The sequence below is a fragment of the Mesitornis unicolor genome, unplaced genomic scaffold, assembly GCF_000695765.1.
Source record: "Mesitornis unicolor isolate BGI_N332 unplaced genomic scaffold, ASM69576v1 scaffold45233, whole genome shotgun sequence".
In the NCBI taxonomy this organism is placed as follows: domain Eukaryota; kingdom Metazoa; phylum Chordata; class Aves; order Mesitornithiformes; family Mesitornithidae; genus Mesitornis; species Mesitornis unicolor.
This window is the reverse complement of record NW_010173499.1, coordinates 23,403-41,452: the sequence shown is the minus strand read 5'-3', so window position 1 is coordinate 41,452 and position 18,050 is coordinate 23,403. Positions and strand designations below refer to the sequence as shown.

Below are 18,050 nucleotides of genomic sequence, written 5' to 3'. Positions count from 1 at the left end.
GTAACCCGGCCAGCCGCCGCCACATCCCGCGATGGGGCCCTCAGCTGCCGGCCGGCCCAGCCACCCACGCCCCGCCGCCCGGGATGCGCAGGCGCAGGGCGGGGTTCGGCCTCTGAGGGCTGGGCGGAAACCTCCGCCCCCCTCAGCGCTGAGCCGGCCCCGCCTCGACAGCGGGCTCCGTAATGACACAACGGCATCGTCTTGGTTTTTTTTTTTTTTGGTTGTTTTTTGGGTTTTGGTGGTGGTGGTGGTTTTGGGGGTTTTTTTGGTCGCTTCTGTAGCCCCTGTTTATAAATCTCCGCTTGGCCCCCGCGGAAGGCAGCGAGGAGCTTAGAGGTGAGTCCCCATGTTGTGGTGACAATGTCTGTCGCTCAGACATAAAATATTCCGAAGTCGCACATTCGAATCTCAGCTCCTGCTCCAACATGGGATGGGCTTGAAGGTTTTTTTGGTGTTCTCTATCAGGATGAGGTCGTACCTGCACAGCTGTGGTCTGCATAAAAACAGCTAACATGAGCCAAAAGTAAAAAATCAGCCTTTCTTGTCTTACTTACATAAAATAAGTCACATTCTCAAGACAGCTTTAGGTGGACCTCAAGCCTTGCCAAGGTCACGGATACTTAGCAGACTTCATGAACTACAAAGAAATACGTTTGGCAGCTCTGTCCTTTTTTTGCGCCACACTTTTCATTCGGTGATCTACAGTCCTTGTTTTAACCCAAATTTAAAGCATGTATGGCTTGATGTCTACATACTGTCCTCGCACATGAGAGATTCTGCACTCTCTGAGCTCAGGCAGAGATCCCATCCTCCAACGGTGATAGAGAAATGAGGGAAGCTTAACAGTAGCACCGCAGAGCAAACAGAGGTTTAACAAGGGGACTGAAGCAGCTGTAGAAGTCTCAGCAAATGACCTGATAGGTACCTCATGCTGTGGGCAGTAGTCAGCCCTTTGGGGCATAGCGGCCAGCAGCTCCCAGTTACTGGAATTCCAGGAGTAAATTAATCTCCCTGTTTCACTGGACACAGAAATTGACTGGGATAAAATGTGTATTTGGGGCCAGACGTCTGTATTTCCCTGAGAGTTACATTTACCTTCAGCCCGGAGCTCAGGCCTGGGCAGCTTTGCTGTAGCTATTCGAAGGTCATTTTCCTGAGCGAAGGTTAAAATGTCAGGCCACATCAGAGTCAGACCACTAATTACATGTTTTCAGTACAATAAGATAACCTCTGTGTTCAGGTTCAGCTATGGGGTTTGTGTGCATGCACTGAAGGCAGAATTTATTCCCAAAATATGGGTGCAAGAGTCATTAAATGTGAAGTGAATATAATTCTGCTGGACAAACTCAGGCCAGGCACCTGGGAGAGTGATTTACTTGTGTCCAGTTTGCAACAACAGGAATGGTTTGTAAACCCCTGCTTACCTTTCTGGATTTGTTAGTGAACGGAACCTCATTTGCAGAACCCTGAGTTTGAATTTTGGGCCAATGACAGATCCTGTGGAAAATGTCAAGGAAATTCTTTCTACATTTTCAAAGTCCTGGTCGAATCCAATTAGCAAAGTGATTTGGTTGTACCGCTGAAAGGCTGCAGCTTCTCTAAAGATAAAGCAGACAAGGTGTCAGAGACTCACCAAGGGAATAGTGCCGGTTTTAATATATTCAGTGTAACATTAGAAACAGTGCTGGGGGAGGAGGAGGACTGAGCTTACAATTAGTTTCTGATTTATGATAAATGGGTGTGGATTCAGGTCTCCAGGTGTGAACCTGCTTGGCCACTTTTGCTCTGCATTATTTGGGGTGGGAGCAGGGACACAGGTCTGATGCTGTTTGCTGTGGTCCCAGAGCAGGATCCTTACTGTGATTTTGCTTCGAACCTGAGTGGGCTGGACCCAAATGATGTTTGCATGTGGCTGTGCATCCATGGCGTTTGCAGAACAGGTTGCTGTATGTAAAAATCTGTTTATAGCAACGCTGTATGGCTGAGGTAGCTCTACAAATGGAAGACTGCACCATGGGGGTGTTAATGCCCCTAACTAAATTTCTGATAGTTCTCTTCTGGTAAGTGCAGCAGAAGAGTCTGTGAAACAATGAAGCATTGACCAGAATTAACAGAGAGTAATTCAGCTTCTCAGGAAAGGAAAATAACATGGACAGAAAGACATGACACATCGCAGGGCTGGGGTTTGACTTTGGTCCTTTTTGACAGAATGGCCAGTTCTGCTTTGAGTTGCGCAGGAAAACTGCACCGGTCTTGGTGCAGAAACAACCGAGCTGCTCACAAGAACGCTGTGGCCACGCTCACCCAGCTGGTTGTGCGGCCGTAGCTTCAGGTTTCCCTTATGAATGGAGAGCGTGGATGCGATTGGAGCTCTGTCCTGGTTGTGACACTCCGAACGAGTGGCCTTGTTTAGGAGTTTTACAAGGCCTGACAAATAGGAGAGGTTTTAACCTGTCAAGTTGTGTGTGTAAGCGTGTGTCTGGTGGGCTCTCACACCCTCGGCAGAGTGGGGTGCTCCTGTTGTGCAGCCTCAGGGAACTATGCAGATTGCTGGGAGAATATGCACTTAGAGACACTTGGGAAAATGAGCAGGACTTGTTTGGCTGAAGTGTGGTTAGATCAATCGGGAATTTGCACATCCACATAAACACCAGTCATTAATTTGCCTCTCCGAGTGGAATGAATTTATTTGGGTGTTACTTATTCAGGCCCAGGTTCATCCTAGCTGTCTTGGGCACCTGGAGCTGGAAGGGAGCACTCCCTGGGAGGCAAGGAAAGAGGGGCAGACGTGTTTTTCCTCCCGCTTTAGTGGAAACCTTGGACAGCTGTGCTGCTGGCTGAGATTGTCCACTCAGACCTTACGATGGCTGAGAAGGGCCCAAACCAAAGGGCTGGGCTGTGAGCTGGTGTGTGCTGGCGGACTCTGGGAAAATCCCACAGGGCCAGGCAAGCCCTAAGGTATGCACGCTATCAAGTATAAGCAGATAAATTGGAGGAGGATATCTTGCCTCCTCCCACCTGCAGTTGTACCAAGTGATTTGCTATCATTTACAGATCATCCGGTCGGTAAGACTTACGGGTTGACTTTAGACTCTGCCTTCTTCCCGGTTTCGTCAGCCAGTACAATGCTGAAGGTGCCTCTCCTGGTGTCTTTGTTCCATGTGATGATATCCACAAAGTAGTGATAAACTGGGGTGGAGAGAGAGTGGTTAGACTGCATGCTCTGCTTTCCAGCCCAGCTGTGTGCCTGGCTGGGAGCTGAGCTGCAGCTGGAACACATTTTTCTCCCATTTGCTTGTCTGACACAACCTATTCAATTTAAAATTTCTTTCTCCTTCATTCTTGCTATCTTCCTTTGGAGAGATTTCTAACAGAAATATTACAAGACCTGTGCCTTGGTACATTGGTGAAACCTTTTTTCACCGATTCGTTGTTGCCTGGCCCCTTTCCCTCTGCCTTTCCCTTTTGTCCAGGGTTGCTTTTTCACCTGTTCAGCTCAGAGCATGTCTGACTCTCATCATTCCCCCACACGCCTACCTTGCACAAGAGAGTGTGTTGTCTTGAAACGCGGTTTAAGAACTACCCTTTTATGTTTCATTTGCAAGTTCTCAACAAATTTCCTAGCACTGTAAGCAAGATGAGCCTGTTCTAGCGAGCAGTTGGATTTCCCAGCACCGGGCAGGTTTGCAGGTAAGGAATGTAACGGCAAGACTGCGGATTGACACAATCCTACATAGCCGTCATCAGCTTTGTTTCCAAAATGCTGGCTGTGATGCCAACAGCAGCTGACCATCTCTGCACGGCTGTGGCTGAAGGAGGCAACGCACAAAGAAAAATCACCTCAGAAATCTGAGTCACTTACTGCAAAATGGCTCTTTGTCCGCTGTGTCAAAAAACATACTCATCACTGGATGGTTCTGTTGTGTTAAATAGCTTCTCCACTTATGGGCATAATAACCTATAGATGACAGTTTGAAAATGAAACAAAAGGTTACTGCACAGGTATATAAGCAAAATTGCTTAAAATTTGCTGAAAATAGTATAGCAAGTATTTAAGAAATAGTACGTTGCCTGCCAGCTGCAGGGTAGTACTCCGACACATGATGCTGTACTCTGGAACGTACACCAGGACTTAATTGTTCTTGTGTAACTAAAGCCAATGGAGTGTCTAAATGTGCCTCATTACTGTTCAGCACTTATTTTAAGATTGATCTTTTTCCACATCTGATATCCACAGTCAAGAAGGATTTCATTTCACAGAATGAAAATCGTCCCTTTAGCTTTGTAAGTTCATTTCTGGAAGTGTCAGGTTTTTTGCATCAACGTGTCAGAAATGGCAGCCAGGAGCTGGGCTGTCACATCCAGGCTGGGACTCCTCCATGGGTCCTTGACTTTGGTCACCCCCCTCTGCCATTTCTTTTAGATTCAAGAGGGGTTTGTGGTGTTGGAAATTTCTCTGTTTCTGTGATTTCCCTGTTTCTCTGATTCTCTTTTAGCAAGACCACACCGCTATCCTTCAAGCTCTGCAGCTAACGGACTTTAATTCATTGTTTCTGTGACTCCAGTGTAAAGATCCCAAATCTAGTTTTGGCTTTTCCAGCTCTGGATCCTTTCCATGTGGATCTCTGTTCTAATGTGATGTGGCCGTACAAAGAGCAGGGTGATTTCTCAGGCCTCTCTTGCCAGCAGCAGAGGTTTGTACCTCTGCAGAAGTCAGAGAGATCACCCCAAAAACCTCAGCGAGAAATAACTTGCATGTTTTTGCAAAGCACTTTAGCAACACATTTGTCACACTCGTGTGGGTAGAATAAAAGTTAGGGTAATGACGGGCAGCTCTGCCAGACACGTGTGTTCGGGGTGCATTTACGGTCCCTGTATCCTTACCTGGCATGGGGCACGGCATAGGCCAGAACGTTTCGCAGCTGGTACATTTGCCATTCCTGTAATTTCTGTAGGAGTCACATGGGTACGCAGTGATGTTGCAGCTCTGTTTCAGGGATGACATGAACAGCAAAACAGACCTCTGGTGGTCACATTTAAAATACTGCAATCCTTAATCATACACAGAGAAGAAATACTTTGTTAATGATCCTCGTATTTCAAGAAAACAGCGTTAATGCCCTAGCAAAAAGGACTGCCCACACTGACCAGTCTAAACACAACAGGTGGCACTGGGGAGCACTGGGCTGTGCCAGAACAGTAACGGGGCCCCAGCCTCTCCTTTTGAGTGCACTCAGCTCTGCCTGTGACTACTTTACTTTTCTTATCCTTTTTTTGTTTTAAAAACGTTTGTTTGTATTGTTACTGCAGCTCATGAGGATCCAGCTGTGAGTCCTACTCTGTCTCGGGTGCTCTCTTTTCTCTGAGCTCTGGCCTGACAGCTGGATATTGCTTTTTTTGGCACATGGCCTTCCATTTAGGTGTAAAAACCCTTTAAGAAGACATAACTAGTAAAATTAGCGGTTACATGAGCAGCAAAATGAGTGAAGCCTAATTTCCTGTGGATTTTTGTTTCAGGCTGGTTTCCTATGTAGATTTTCTTGGGTCTGCAAAGGGTTGAGTTCACATTACTGCCTTTTCTTCCGTGAAAGAATCTTCTTCACCCAGCTTTCATAAAACCAATTCTTCTGCTGGGCTGGAAAGGAAAAAAGCTTTCACAGAATCACAGAATACCAGGTTGGAAGGGACCACAAGGATGCTTTCCTGCATTCAGGGCGAGGGCTGCCAGGCTGCACTGTCTATCTCTGCCAGAAAAGGCACGTTGGATTCAGCATAACAGCCTACCCCACATCCATCTTGAACCTGTTTTCTGCACAGGTTCTTGCAATTGCTAGTCCTTGGTGTTTTGTGTGTGTTCTAAATAATTGAAAAAAAAGAATATCCTACAGGTTGTCTAAATGTAGTAACAAAATGAAGGCACGAATATACCTGATGACTTTTTGCATGGAAAATTGATCCTGTTTGCATTTGGGACAGAGAGCAGGAGGATCACCCCTGACTCATGAGATGCGTGGTGCACATCAGCCCAACTCCTGGTACGTCAACGTGCCACATCAGTGCTGGGGAGAAATATGCTGTCATGGCTTTCACGGAATATGGTTTCCATGTATTTCCTAAGCAGTGATGATGTTTCTCTGGCCTTCTGCTCTTTTGTGATTGGAGAAGAGAAGGCTGAGGGAGCTGGGTCTCTTTAGCTCGGAGAAGAGGAGACTGAGGGGCGACCTCATTCATGGTTATCAATTTGTAAAGGGCAAGTGTCAGGAGGAAGGAGCCAGGCTCTCCTCTGTGACAGCCAAGGACAGGACAAGGGGCAATGGGAGCAAGCTGGAGCATGGGAGGTTCAACATGAACATGAGGAAAAACTTTTTCACTGTGAGGGTGACAGAGCACTGGACCAGGCTGCCCAGAGAGGTTGTGGAGTCTCCTTCTCTGGAGACATTCAAAACCTGCCTGGACGTGTTCCTGTGTGACCTGGTCTGGGTGATCCTGCTCTGGCAGGGGTTGGACTGGGTGATCTCCAGAGGTCCCTTCCAACTCCTGATATTCTGTGATTCTGTGCAATATTTTGTCAGTGTTTGTGCAATACAAGGCAGAATTACCAGAAAATACTGTCAGTGGACAGCCAGGCTGGTCGGTCCCGCCATTGGGGTAGAAGTCTACGTGGCCTAGTGCTTCTGCGTAACCTAGTCCTGACAAAAGAAAATATCAGGGGTGAGGGGAGGGAGTATTAAATCATAAAATATAGAAGAAGGAAACATAAGAAGCTAACTAGCAAAAAAATAGTTATTTGGCTCTAGGATGACTGCCTGCACAGGAATATTAATGTCATTCATCTATTCGGGCAGCAGGCCAAATGGTTGTGACCCAGCTGTGTCATTTTAGCAATGGTATCAAATACCTAAAATAAGTCTGTGCATGTGATAGTATAAAATTTGGCTTTTTGTGTCACCACATGCAGGAGAAGAAAAGGGATATGAAACCCTGGGTATTACTGTGCTGCTGAAGTCCTACTTCTTAGAAGGGCTGGGACAATACGAGAGGCAGCAATGAGGTGGGAAAGCCAAGTGCTGGGGGTAGGACACCAGTGGGAGCAGAGTACCAGGAAAGGAGACTGCTGTCCTCCTGGGCCAAAGGAGCAAGGATCCCCCAGAACTGCTGCCTGCCCCACTTTCCTGTGCTCCCCACCAGTCTCTGTGTTTCCTGGCAATGAGGAAGAGGAGAAATGTCACATACCATCAGTGTCCGAATGGATGACATCGACAAACCGCGCGTCTGTAGGGTCCAGCCTCTCGCTGGGTGGCTTTCCTCTGTACAAGGGGCCTGCTGGGTCAAGGCCTGCAAGGCAAAGCCACGCGTGTGGCACCCCTGCGGTGCTGTGCAGCCCACCCCTCTCGCGGTGCACAGCTGGAGACAGAAGGGCTGACAGGAGGAAGGCCTCACCTGTGATTCTCCCAAGTGCACCTTTAAACATCTCTCCCACAAAGCCAGCAATGTGAGCTCCCAGGCTCACTCCTATCATGTGCAAGAAGTCAAGTGATGCTCCACCAACCTGAGATTTAAAAATACACGTGGTCACAGATTTTAGGCACGTGAAAGGCATAAAGAATATCAGGAGGAGGAATGTAAATGCGTCTCCCTAGTTTGCCCACGTTTCCCCTTGACATTTTCCACTCTAAATACTCCCCCTTTGGTAGTCCCAGAGTACAGCGGGCGCTCCTCTCTGGGACACCTGAGAGCTGCAATAAGAACAGTTCAGCAGTGGGTGTCCTTTCCTGGGCAGTGATGATGAGTGTGGACAGGAATGAGTATTTATGGGCCCCATGAGTACAGCTCCAGTTCCCCACATTTGGTGGCAAGGCATTAGCAGACACAACGATCCTAATGACCCGGTGTCATCATTGCCCGTGCAGCAGCTTAGAGGATCTGCAAACTGCGGCTGATCCCCATAAGCTGACCTTTGGACACCCAGAAAGTGAAAGTACAGTTTCTGTGTATGGGAAAACATACCTGCAGGGTTTTGTATCCAGAAATGTACAGACTTAGAGTGAAAACTGCCTATTGCAACAAAATACCATGGTACCAAGTCCAAAAGTAGAACTTGGCACTGCAATATAGCTAGGCTTCTAAAAAAATGAATGCATTCCTTTCTAGGAGCTTCTTTACCCAGACATCCTGCTGTGTTTAAACAGTTCCTTTGTGCCCTTTACCTGCTGCCCATTAATGAATATATCATAGCATGAACGTTCAACTTACCAACATGCCATCAATAAGTTTCTTCAGAATCTCAGCAACTTTCTTGCCGTTTTTGGAAGCGTTACTGTAGTTGAGAGTTGTTGCCCCCCGGTTCCAGTCCACAAGGATGACGTTCAAGTCCTCTACAGAAAGCAGGAGATGGATCAAGTCAGGGATCCAGACTGGGGTAGAGCCTGTGGGTCGGTATCCGTGGATGATGAAGGTAGTTTTCTTGGTCACATTGAGATACTTGGAGGCTGTTGAATTGAGCTCTTCGGCACAGTTTAGGTTCTGTCTGGTGTAGAGCAACAGCTTCACTTTCAGGTCTGTCCCTATCAAAGCGCTGCCGAAGCTGAGAGTTGTGAATGCAGGGCATGTCTCCCCAGGATCTGAAAAGAGCACAGTGTGGCAGTCCTGAGGTTAGCACCAATGCGTTTGCTTTGACCTTTACTGCCTGCCAGCCCCATGCAGGCACAGCTACATACATATGTTGTGAGCTGTCTGAGCTGGGGCAGCTCCTTTCCTCTCCATCGTGTTCATGACTGGAGTTACCCTGAAACTTAGGTTGTCTTGCTGTGTTGGTACAAAGACAGCAAGCATACCTTCTTGGAGCAGCATTCCCTGAAACAGCACAGTCCTGCTCTCAGTAGCAGCTGGGAGGTGGCATGGACTCTCCAAAAACCTCACTAGTATGAGGAAAGTATTAGAGACCAACAACTAGGATGGTTGCTGTATTGGTTTGAGAGCGCACCCGGATGCTCTGGACAGTTTCTAGGGTAAAGAGATGTCCTTGTGGTTCGTTTGTAACTCTAGTCTGGAGCTGACAAGCTGCAGAGGATCTTGCTGTTGTTGATCTCAGTGCTTTATTTGTATTTGCAGATGCAGGCTGTTATTTCAGGCTGCAAAATGGGGCACCCTTTGACTGCATGAGATATGTAACTGATACTGCTTTATGCACAGCTGAAGAGAACTGAATTTTATGTAAGTGCTGCTTTATGGAACAGTCTCTGCCATATGAAAGCCTGCCTTTGTTCCATGCTTTTCCAGCAGAAGACCAGCTGAGCCGTCAGAGTCCAATACAATCTCCAACAGGGCACTGGCAGCGGATGGAATAGCTGCTGTCTCCAGACAGACAGTGCTTATGAAGGCCCTCCCAGGTTTTGTAGCCTGCTCCTGGCTCACAATCCTTTTCCCCAAATCCCCTTAATCCTATTGAAGACCCTTATGGGAGCATCTCTCCCACACGTATGCCCTGGGCTGCAGTAATTGTTCAGGCTGCAGTTGCTAGAGAGATCTTCCTGATCTTTGTGCTTAAAGGGCTGTGCTGTAGGTAGCAGGGTTTAGGAAACCTGCAGCTTAAAGCTAACTGTGCTCTAGCAAATCTCCAATGCTCTGTGCATTTTAGTTTCTAAATGATGAAACTCTCTCAGTTTCTATGAGCAGCTTTCCCTTTTCTCCTCCTGTGGAAATCAGGAGCATCAGTGTGATATAAATTCTATGTGCCCAGCACATAAAATGATCTGCTCAGTTGCCATAGTTCTGCTAATTACTTTGTAGAAGCCCCAGGAGCTCCAGCAATAAAAATTAATAGGCTAAAAGGATGTTGCAGTTAAGTCCAACTGGATATTTTAAATTGCTACCATAAATTCAGAAATAAATTTTAACATTTGAAATCTGTGGAGTCCTTCCTGTACAAAGCTTATGAAACTGGAACAGCAGGACAGGAGTGGTGGAAAATGAGCCCTCAGCCAGGCCCAGCAAACATCTGTTGAACAGTGGCCTTTGAATTGAGGGTGTTCTGCCTCTGAAATGCCTCAGCAAGGGCTCCCAGGGGCAATGTGACTCTGGGCCCTGCTTGCAAGAGTAAAGGTGACCTGGGTGGCTGTCCCCTGACCAGCTTGGTCTCACCTCCTCCTTACAGTGCCAAGATGCTCCAGAGAAGCAGCAGCAAGAGCTCCGTGACACCGCTCATGTGGACATCTCAAAGTAAGTAGCAGAGAAGTTACCATTTTTTGCTGATATACATTAGCATACACAGTGATAACAACTGTGCTACTGCAACATAAAAAATGCAATTATATTTATTTTTCACTAATAACTAGAAATAATTTTATTTATTGTATAGTGTTATTCTATAGTATTGTTAATCACCTTTACTGCCACTGAAGCTGTAGTAATACAGCCAGGCAAGAACTTCTATATGGTGCAAGATTGCACTGATTGCTTAATTTGTTTCGGTATCTCCTGCACTGTGCTGAGACTTGCCCAGAGGAGCACTATGTTTGTCACCGGAACAGCCCAAACCTTCTGATAAAGCAAAGCTTTTAAAGAGCTGATCAGCATTTGCTAATACCTAACATAGGCATTGTTTCAAAAGCCTTGCTACAGCTGCACCAAGCCTGTTAGATTTGTTCTATTTTGATTAACAAAATTAGATCAGTGCTAATAGTTGGGGAAACCTGCCAGCTTGGCTTCTGGCAGGCTGGTGCGTATCCCATACTCATCCACCATGTGTTACAAAAGCTGACACATGAGGACAGCCAGTTATCCTGGCTCTGCTCTTCATTCTGATAAGTACAGCGGATCCTACCCAAATGGCTGGAAGTGTCTTTGAAACTCCAACATGATTTCTCTGATGGGGCAAGAGGCTTATCGAGATTAACTCCGCAAGCAAAGAAGCGAGGTGGAAACTGGCAGCCTGGCACTGTACTTAACCAGTGTCCAACAGACCACTTCCCTCCAGGAAAGGTGAATAAACGTGGCAATTAACTCAGTGTCCCATTAATCCCAGCCCTGTCTTGGCCATTAACAGCCTCAGGCAATTAACTTTTCTCCCTCTGCTCAGTTTTCTGATATGTAAACTAGGACGGCAAACAGCAGTTTCCTGGGCAAGGTGCTCTGACATCTCAGCACCTGTACTGGGGCATACCCATCTGTGAAACCCATGTTCCTACATGGGAGCTGGACATCTTTTGTCTCGAACTCCAGATCAGCCTCTGAGGTGCTATTGCAGCAGGAGGGGCATCTTCAGAATAACTTTGTTCTGAAGCTACATATATATATAAAATTTCTGAAATTATATACTCCCAGGTAGGAGTGTTACGGTGATGAGAATGGTGCTGGGCAGACTGTGGTATTTACTGCAGTCAGTACTACTTAAGTCCTGCATTCCCCTATATCTTTAATTCTTTTTTTGGTGATGGTATTTGGAAGCTTTTTCTTCTCCTGTCCTGGATGTTCATCCTGTGGACACGCAGAGTTTGCAGTAGTGGCATTTTGGGGCTGTGATCTTGAGGCTGCCTGCATGAAGAGAATAGCAGCTGCATTTTTTAACTCCACCAGTCTGTCCTCTTGCAAAGCGAAGTTCCAACAGATTTTCACTTCAGTGGTCACTTGGTAGATTTGTAGTTGTCCTAGCTGTGGTCCTCAGGAGACCATTCTGTCTCACAGAGCCTGCGAAGGGGGCTGCCTCCCCACTCAGCGCCTGGCATCAGGTTGCTGCTTTTGCCTCTCTCTGCAGTTTCACTGACACCCAAAACACTGTCATCTCACCTGGGCTTTTTACAGGGTGTTTCTACAGACTGGTCTTATACATCGATAATGAGTGCTCAGCTTTAAGCACACTTCACCACCCCACAGCACATCCCAGTAGCATTAGTGAAAGTCTCCATCACTTCTCCACGGAGAGCATGTGCCCTCCACCTCTGACACTGGTCCTCAGTATCTCACTGGGTTTCCTTGGTGCCTTTTCACACAGTTTCCATCTCCTAGGACTACATTTCCTACGTGCACATGCGTATTTAACTCACTAAGCAAAATGCAACCCCAAGATTACTCCAGAGAACCTGATGAAATACAAGTTGGTATTTATAAGAACACTGCTGTTTTTTAATCCTGTTTTTTTTTTAGAGAGCTATAAGTTGACTTGCTCCCATGTGTATGCTAACACAAGGCAGTACATTTATTTATTGTTACATGGGTTGGTTCTTGATAGGGCTGGGAGGATATCAAATGGAGCTTATTGTAATTGTATTGGTAATTCATCCTTCCCGTCTGTCATATAAGACACTGCTGAAAAGAAATCATTCTTCTCTGAAGATTTCAAATGACATTTTCAGTATCGATGGATAGCACTTATATGAGAGAAATGTTTGCGAAGTGAGGAAAAGATAATAAAAATGACTTCTGGTTTTACATTTGGAACTCTTAGAGCCAACCACATTCATGTAACCAGTATAATTTGCCTTGCCAACATAAATAATGCTAGTGTAAAGCCCTACGCAATAACTGTAATGCAGAGGGTAGATATATTCATGTTTCTGCAAAGCAGAACGAGCATGTTATATTTGACAAAAACGTTTAGAACAAACGGTTGATTTCTTACCTGTTTTCACCCCATACAAAAGGTAGATAAACACGACAAACAGCCTCAGCATGTGGACTTCCACATGGAACTTCTACAGGTAAAAGATTTTGAGGATTCCCACAATTTCTTTGGCATGTGTCTGCTGTCTCTGACAACGCTCTCTCTTTCTGCCAGTTACAGTAGGTGTGGTGAAAGGAGGAAGTTACCAGCCAAGAAATGAAGACCAGTCTTTAGTTATACAACTAAAGCTTCTTCTTAAAAAGGTGGGGCACCTTCTATTCTACCAGGTTTCCATATTTTAAATATAGTTTGCCCTAAGGAATGACTAATCAGAGACACAAATAAATGGTTTGGTATCACGCTGTAAGCAGCAATTTGACTACGTGTTGAAACTAAGGATATTATTGCATGTCTATTTTCTTTTGCAAAGAATGTCAAAAGGCAGCAAAGAGTGTAGGTGTCACTGCAAGTCTGATAAGCATCTGGGCAGGGCCAGCACTTGGTTTCACAGGGCCCTGTGCTGGTAGCATTCATGACAATCCCTAATCTGTCATGTCTTTTAGCTCTCCTGAGCACTGTGGCCTGGATCCCTTCTAACTTATGAGACCCTGTCAGCTCGGGCAGGAGGCGGATGCACAGCGCTGTGTGGTGACAAAGGGAAGGTGGCAGTTCAGTCAATCTGGGTCTCCACTGGGCTGCCAAGCAACTGCTGTTGTGGATGACGTTCATACATCTGGTATCCGCACCATGCTTCGTTGCATGCCTGCTGGAACCTCATTAATCCAGCTCAAATTCAAGTAAGAAAGGCTTTTTTTTTTTCCTGCTAGACAGGAGGAAGAAGATGGCAAATGCAAAGACAACTGTCAGGGGCAGGAAAAGAAGTCTGAAATTGGAGCTTGAAGATCTAGTAGCGAAATTGAAAAGATGAGGGTGGTGGGGAGTTTGTAAGGGGGCAAGAGAGGGGAGGGGAAGAGAGAAGAGGGATGGCTGCTGGATGGAAGCTGCGTGGTAGCTGTACCTAATGTTTTCTTTGGAAATTCTTCCAACGTAGGCTAGGGAAAGGGAACACAGGAAGGATCAGAAACACCTCATTAAGCACAGGCTGTTTTGTTCCCCTGGCGATGATCCAATGAGGCGCTGAACTATTACAGTTCCTAGCTGCGTATCTGTTTCTTCTGCGTTTTCTTCTACAGCATGTCATGCTGTACATACTAAGCTTTTTGACTCTGCTAGTTCTAGGGTTAATCTTAACTCTGCCTGCTGGCTGCCTGCAGCTCCTTCTTGTTCAGACAAGTGTGTGCTACATGTCTGGTGTGGGCACAGCCTACACCTCAGACAGAGGAGCACACCCAGCAACACACGTGATTTTTTCACAAGCACCCTGAGCTCTCCATCCTCATGCAGTTCAGCAATCACCGTCTCACAGGACATGTGCCATGCTGTGATTCCATTTGGTAATCACACAGGCAAAAGTTGTTTTTTGTAATTTTGAAGAGGATAAACATTGAGAAAAGACACCAAAAAAACTTCTGTGGAGTCTGGAAGCTGCATACTCCAGGAAAGTGCTTTTTTTCTGATTCACTGGCAAAAAAAATAATGTGAAACATTGTTTTCCTTGCAGTTCCTTTCTCACCTCTACCAGTAATCCTAAACTCTGTCAAAATATTTTCCCCTTAGAAAGTTCTGCCAATGGTGCAAAGGAATTGGTCCAACAGTGAAACATGCAAGCTGAACAGAAGGCTTTTACCTATTGCAAAAGGCATTTGAGAATCAGAGATAAAATGAGAGAAGGAAATCAAGAGGGCCTTGCCTTTCTTCTCAGCACAAAAGGGGAACAATTTACTGCCTGAAGCTAAGCCCTGCTTGTTTCTTTTCCTCAACACTTCTCTCAGATTCCCATTTCCCATCTGAGACGGCTCATCCAAGTGACTATCCGTTCAAGAGGAGGTACACTGGGGCTGGCAGGCTCTGCCTTGTAACTCTCAATCATCGCTCGAAAAACAATGATTTGGAGTAACCACCACTTCAGCATAAATTAGACTGCTGACAGTACGTGTATTGGCAAGCATACCCAGGATGGCAGCACTGGAAATGCTGTCCACCACTGCCAGCAGGTCCTGAGATGAGGAGTTCAAATAACCACCTGTGTTTACAGATGACTTGCAGCTCTTGAATCCTGTTGACCAGTCTTTCATGCCTGCCCCCCACAACCTTCCTCAGCCACACACCAGTTAAAGATGGTAACAACTGACTTGCGGCTATTTGTTTTTTTCACACTGAACTCTAAGCACAGAATACACAGGAATACTTACTGGGATGTAAGCCTTCAGGGTCATAAATGATCCTATTGTGAGCTTTGAAATCAATCACAACTTGAGATAGTAAAAACTACTTTTATTGCATGTAGAAAACATTTAAGATCAGAATTGGCACCAATTTAAGAACAATTTAACAGAAGACATGAAATAATTTTACATAAGAGAAACATCCTGATGTTAGCTCTGAGGTGTCAGATAGCTATTGTTATTTCACACTCATTATAAAAGCATTTTAAGCCGTATTTGGTCACTCTGAGTAGAACCATTGTTTGAATCCGAACCTTTTTCAGAAATGTTGTTTCCTCCTTAGAGAGCTTATCACAGTAATGGACAGCTGACAAGTATTTTTTATATTGCATTCATTGTAGGAATGAATGTATGGAATCCTACGAAATCTCACTGATTCACTAGTTTCCTGTGGGTGGAACATTTTCATGGAGATACTGGAGGGCCAAATCTGTCCACTTCATTTCTTGCTCTTTCACAGACTCGGTTGTGCCACCATTGTCTTGCTCTGGTTCAGGAAGCTCATTCTGAGAATAAAACAGAGGTACAATGGATGTCACACATCATATGCTTCCTGAAAGGACCAGGGTACTAAGACTCCATATGGATAAATACAAAAATCCACAAATGAGACCAGAGGGTGCATCTGAACAATGCATACCATGCATACTGCTCCACTTAAAAATATGATTAGGCCCAGTTACAAACAATATTCTTTTCACATGAATATGGTGCTTAATCTGAAAGGTAAATTGGTTTTCCAGGACCCTGGGGCCTTGCTATACACTCAGACTGCACACACAGTGAAAAAGGAGAATATATAGCAAATGCAAAATAAGTAAATAATAGTACGATGCAATTATTCCTTTGCTTGTTTGCAATGTATTTCTTCTGCTGTTGCCAAGAATACGGATCCTGCATTAATGGTAGCTGTTATTAAGACAACTGGTTTTGTAACATGTTGCTTTCCTCTGGCAGGTGAGAAATCCTTCCTCTTTCTACATGCTGAACTGGGGTGTGGCTGTGCTAAATCAGCAGTGGAAGTCAGAAACTCCTATCAGGTGCAGCACAGAGCTGCTCATGACACAGTAAGGAGGAACTATAGTTTAACTGAGATTTTCTTTTTCTTCCTTATATTATCTGTCCTCACTGTTGCTGTATTGGTGCCGTCACACGGAGCGTGTGTTATTCTGCCAGATACCATTTGGGCAAGAATTCTCAGTTCTGGATCTCTGGAAATCCCAGCATGAGCAAAATAAAATTTTTATGTTTATGGAAAACAGCATCTGATTCAAGCCCATTTGAGTTCATACGAATCTCTTGAGTGAGCACAGGCTTAGATGCTCAGGACAGGCTCAAATACCATTTTACAGCCATTCTGTTTGCTCCTTTACAATGCCGCTGAGTAAGCCTCGTGTGAATTTGCGCTCATTTTTCTGTGATGGGAGCCAATCCCATCCCTGAGGATCTTTATATCCACAGACAGGCCTTTCTTTCTATTGTTAGTTGAGGCTTCTTGCTCTGAGGCTGTCATCTGTACGTGAATCTAAGTAGCTCACGGGATGGCTGTGAGAAAAGAAACAGTGATGTTTCTAGACTTGGACACAGGGTAAATGCAAATCTCAGCAAGGAACTAGTTTATAGCATTCGGCCTGCCTACTAAAGGTTATCCCAAGCAAAACAAAGTTTGGGCTCTCCTATCTGAGAATCAGTTCTGCAAGATCATTCCCTCAAGCTCAAATCTTGGCAGGAAAACTTGTGTGCTGTATTTACGGATTTTGGAGGTGTGTAGCTGCTCCCTGCCCTCTCTGAAACAACAGCGGTGTAAGGGCTAAAGCTTGAGCCATGTCACTGGCAATTTGAGAATGTCTCTGTGCTAAAAGAAACTAGCAGCCTGTCAGTCCCCATGATTTTAGCATGGCTGCTTCGTTGGTGCTAGCTTGTGTACCAGCCAGAACAAGGACAAGGACAGGGAAAATCCTCAGATACTTTTCACTTCCCTGGTACTTTCCAAATGGCTAAGGAAAGGTGTCAGTGTGGGAGAGCTGAAGCGTCAGATCAGCATGGGATCAGAGGTAGCTCTTCCCCAGTTGCACCTCTCTGGCCTCGCAGCTGTACAATGAGCCAGACACTGGACAAAAAGCTGGCTGCCATGCGTTGGGTGCAGTGCTACAAGCAAGAGTCCCACTGCAGATGTTGGTTCATTCACTGCTATCCTTGAACCAGGAATGGTGTATTTGGAAAAGACTGATTAGGAAGACATTTGAAAAATTTTCAGCTTCTTTTAATGGAATTTCAGAAAGTAGAAATGAAGCATAACCAAGACTGCAACTGCTCCTCTCTGTTCTGCAAACCAGCTGGGAAACCACCTCAAACACTAGTAACGTGAAGGGAAAGCACAAAGAAAGGACCATTCTGCTCCTCCCTGATGTCAAACCAAGAACTGCAATGGGAAGGGCACTCCAGTTCTGAGGAGATATGGCAATGGATCAGGGGAAGGAGTAGGGAAACATCCATGTCCTCATCCACACACAGGAATGACTGACATATAGGGCAAGAAAAGAGCAAGTTGGATCTATGCCGGGAACCTTTTGTACTAATTAGCTGCACCACAAGCAACACTGCCTACGCTGTTTCTTGGAAGGGGCTGTGATAAACACACCGGTTGTAACTCAGATTGACAGGCAGCAATTCACCTACCAGCGGGATAGCCACGTCCTCGTACGGCAATTTATCTTCCCTCCACGCATCGTCGATCAAATCCAGGATCCTGCCATCCCTTTGCACTTCGCTGTCCATTGTTGTGGCAGGCGAGTACCACTAAACCTGTGACACAAAGCAGATGCTGTTCCTAACATCCATGTCCCCAACCACACAGCTGCAGTTTGGGCTTGCTCCAGTTTTGATCCAATTTTTATTGCACTTAAAACTTTTAGAGAAAACCTTGGTTTTCCTAATCCACTCAAAAAGGGGTTGTAACCACAGGAGAATGACTTCATCTGAAAAGAATACTACCAAACTGAATTGCAGATTGATGAATATAGAAAACTAGTCCGTTACTATTAATTAGAGACATTTGCATGTGTTTATAGCTACTGAGCCTTAAAAATCTCTTTAGACAAGCTTGC

General features: G+C 45.6%; 2 protein-coding genes across 2 annotated transcripts; both read right to left on the bottom strand.

Annotated features, from left to right (window-relative positions):
- Positions 1-408: 408 nt before the first annotated feature.
- On the bottom strand, positions 409-12,668 carry LIPH (lipase, member H). Its single transcript, XM_010180750.1, has 10 exons — positions 12,617-12,668; positions 8,254-8,621; positions 7,441-7,549; positions 7,234-7,335; positions 6,600-6,689; positions 4,885-5,052; positions 3,863-3,958; positions 3,078-3,189; positions 1,425-1,598; positions 409-493 (listed from the first exon to the last, which is right to left on the bottom strand). The coding sequence occupies exons 1-10, from the start codon at positions 12,666-12,668 to the stop codon at positions 409-411; spliced, it is 1,356 nt and encodes a 451-aa protein (XP_010179052.1).
- Positions 12,669-15,323: 2,655 nt separating this feature from the next.
- Positions 15,324-17,721, bottom strand: ANAPC13 (anaphase promoting complex subunit 13). Its single transcript, XM_010180749.1, has 2 exons — positions 17,623-17,721; positions 15,324-15,449 (listed from the first exon to the last, which is right to left on the bottom strand). The coding sequence occupies exons 1-2, from the start codon at positions 17,719-17,721 to the stop codon at positions 15,324-15,326; spliced, it is 225 nt and encodes a 74-aa protein (XP_010179051.1).
- Positions 17,722-18,050: the final 329 nt, after the last annotated feature.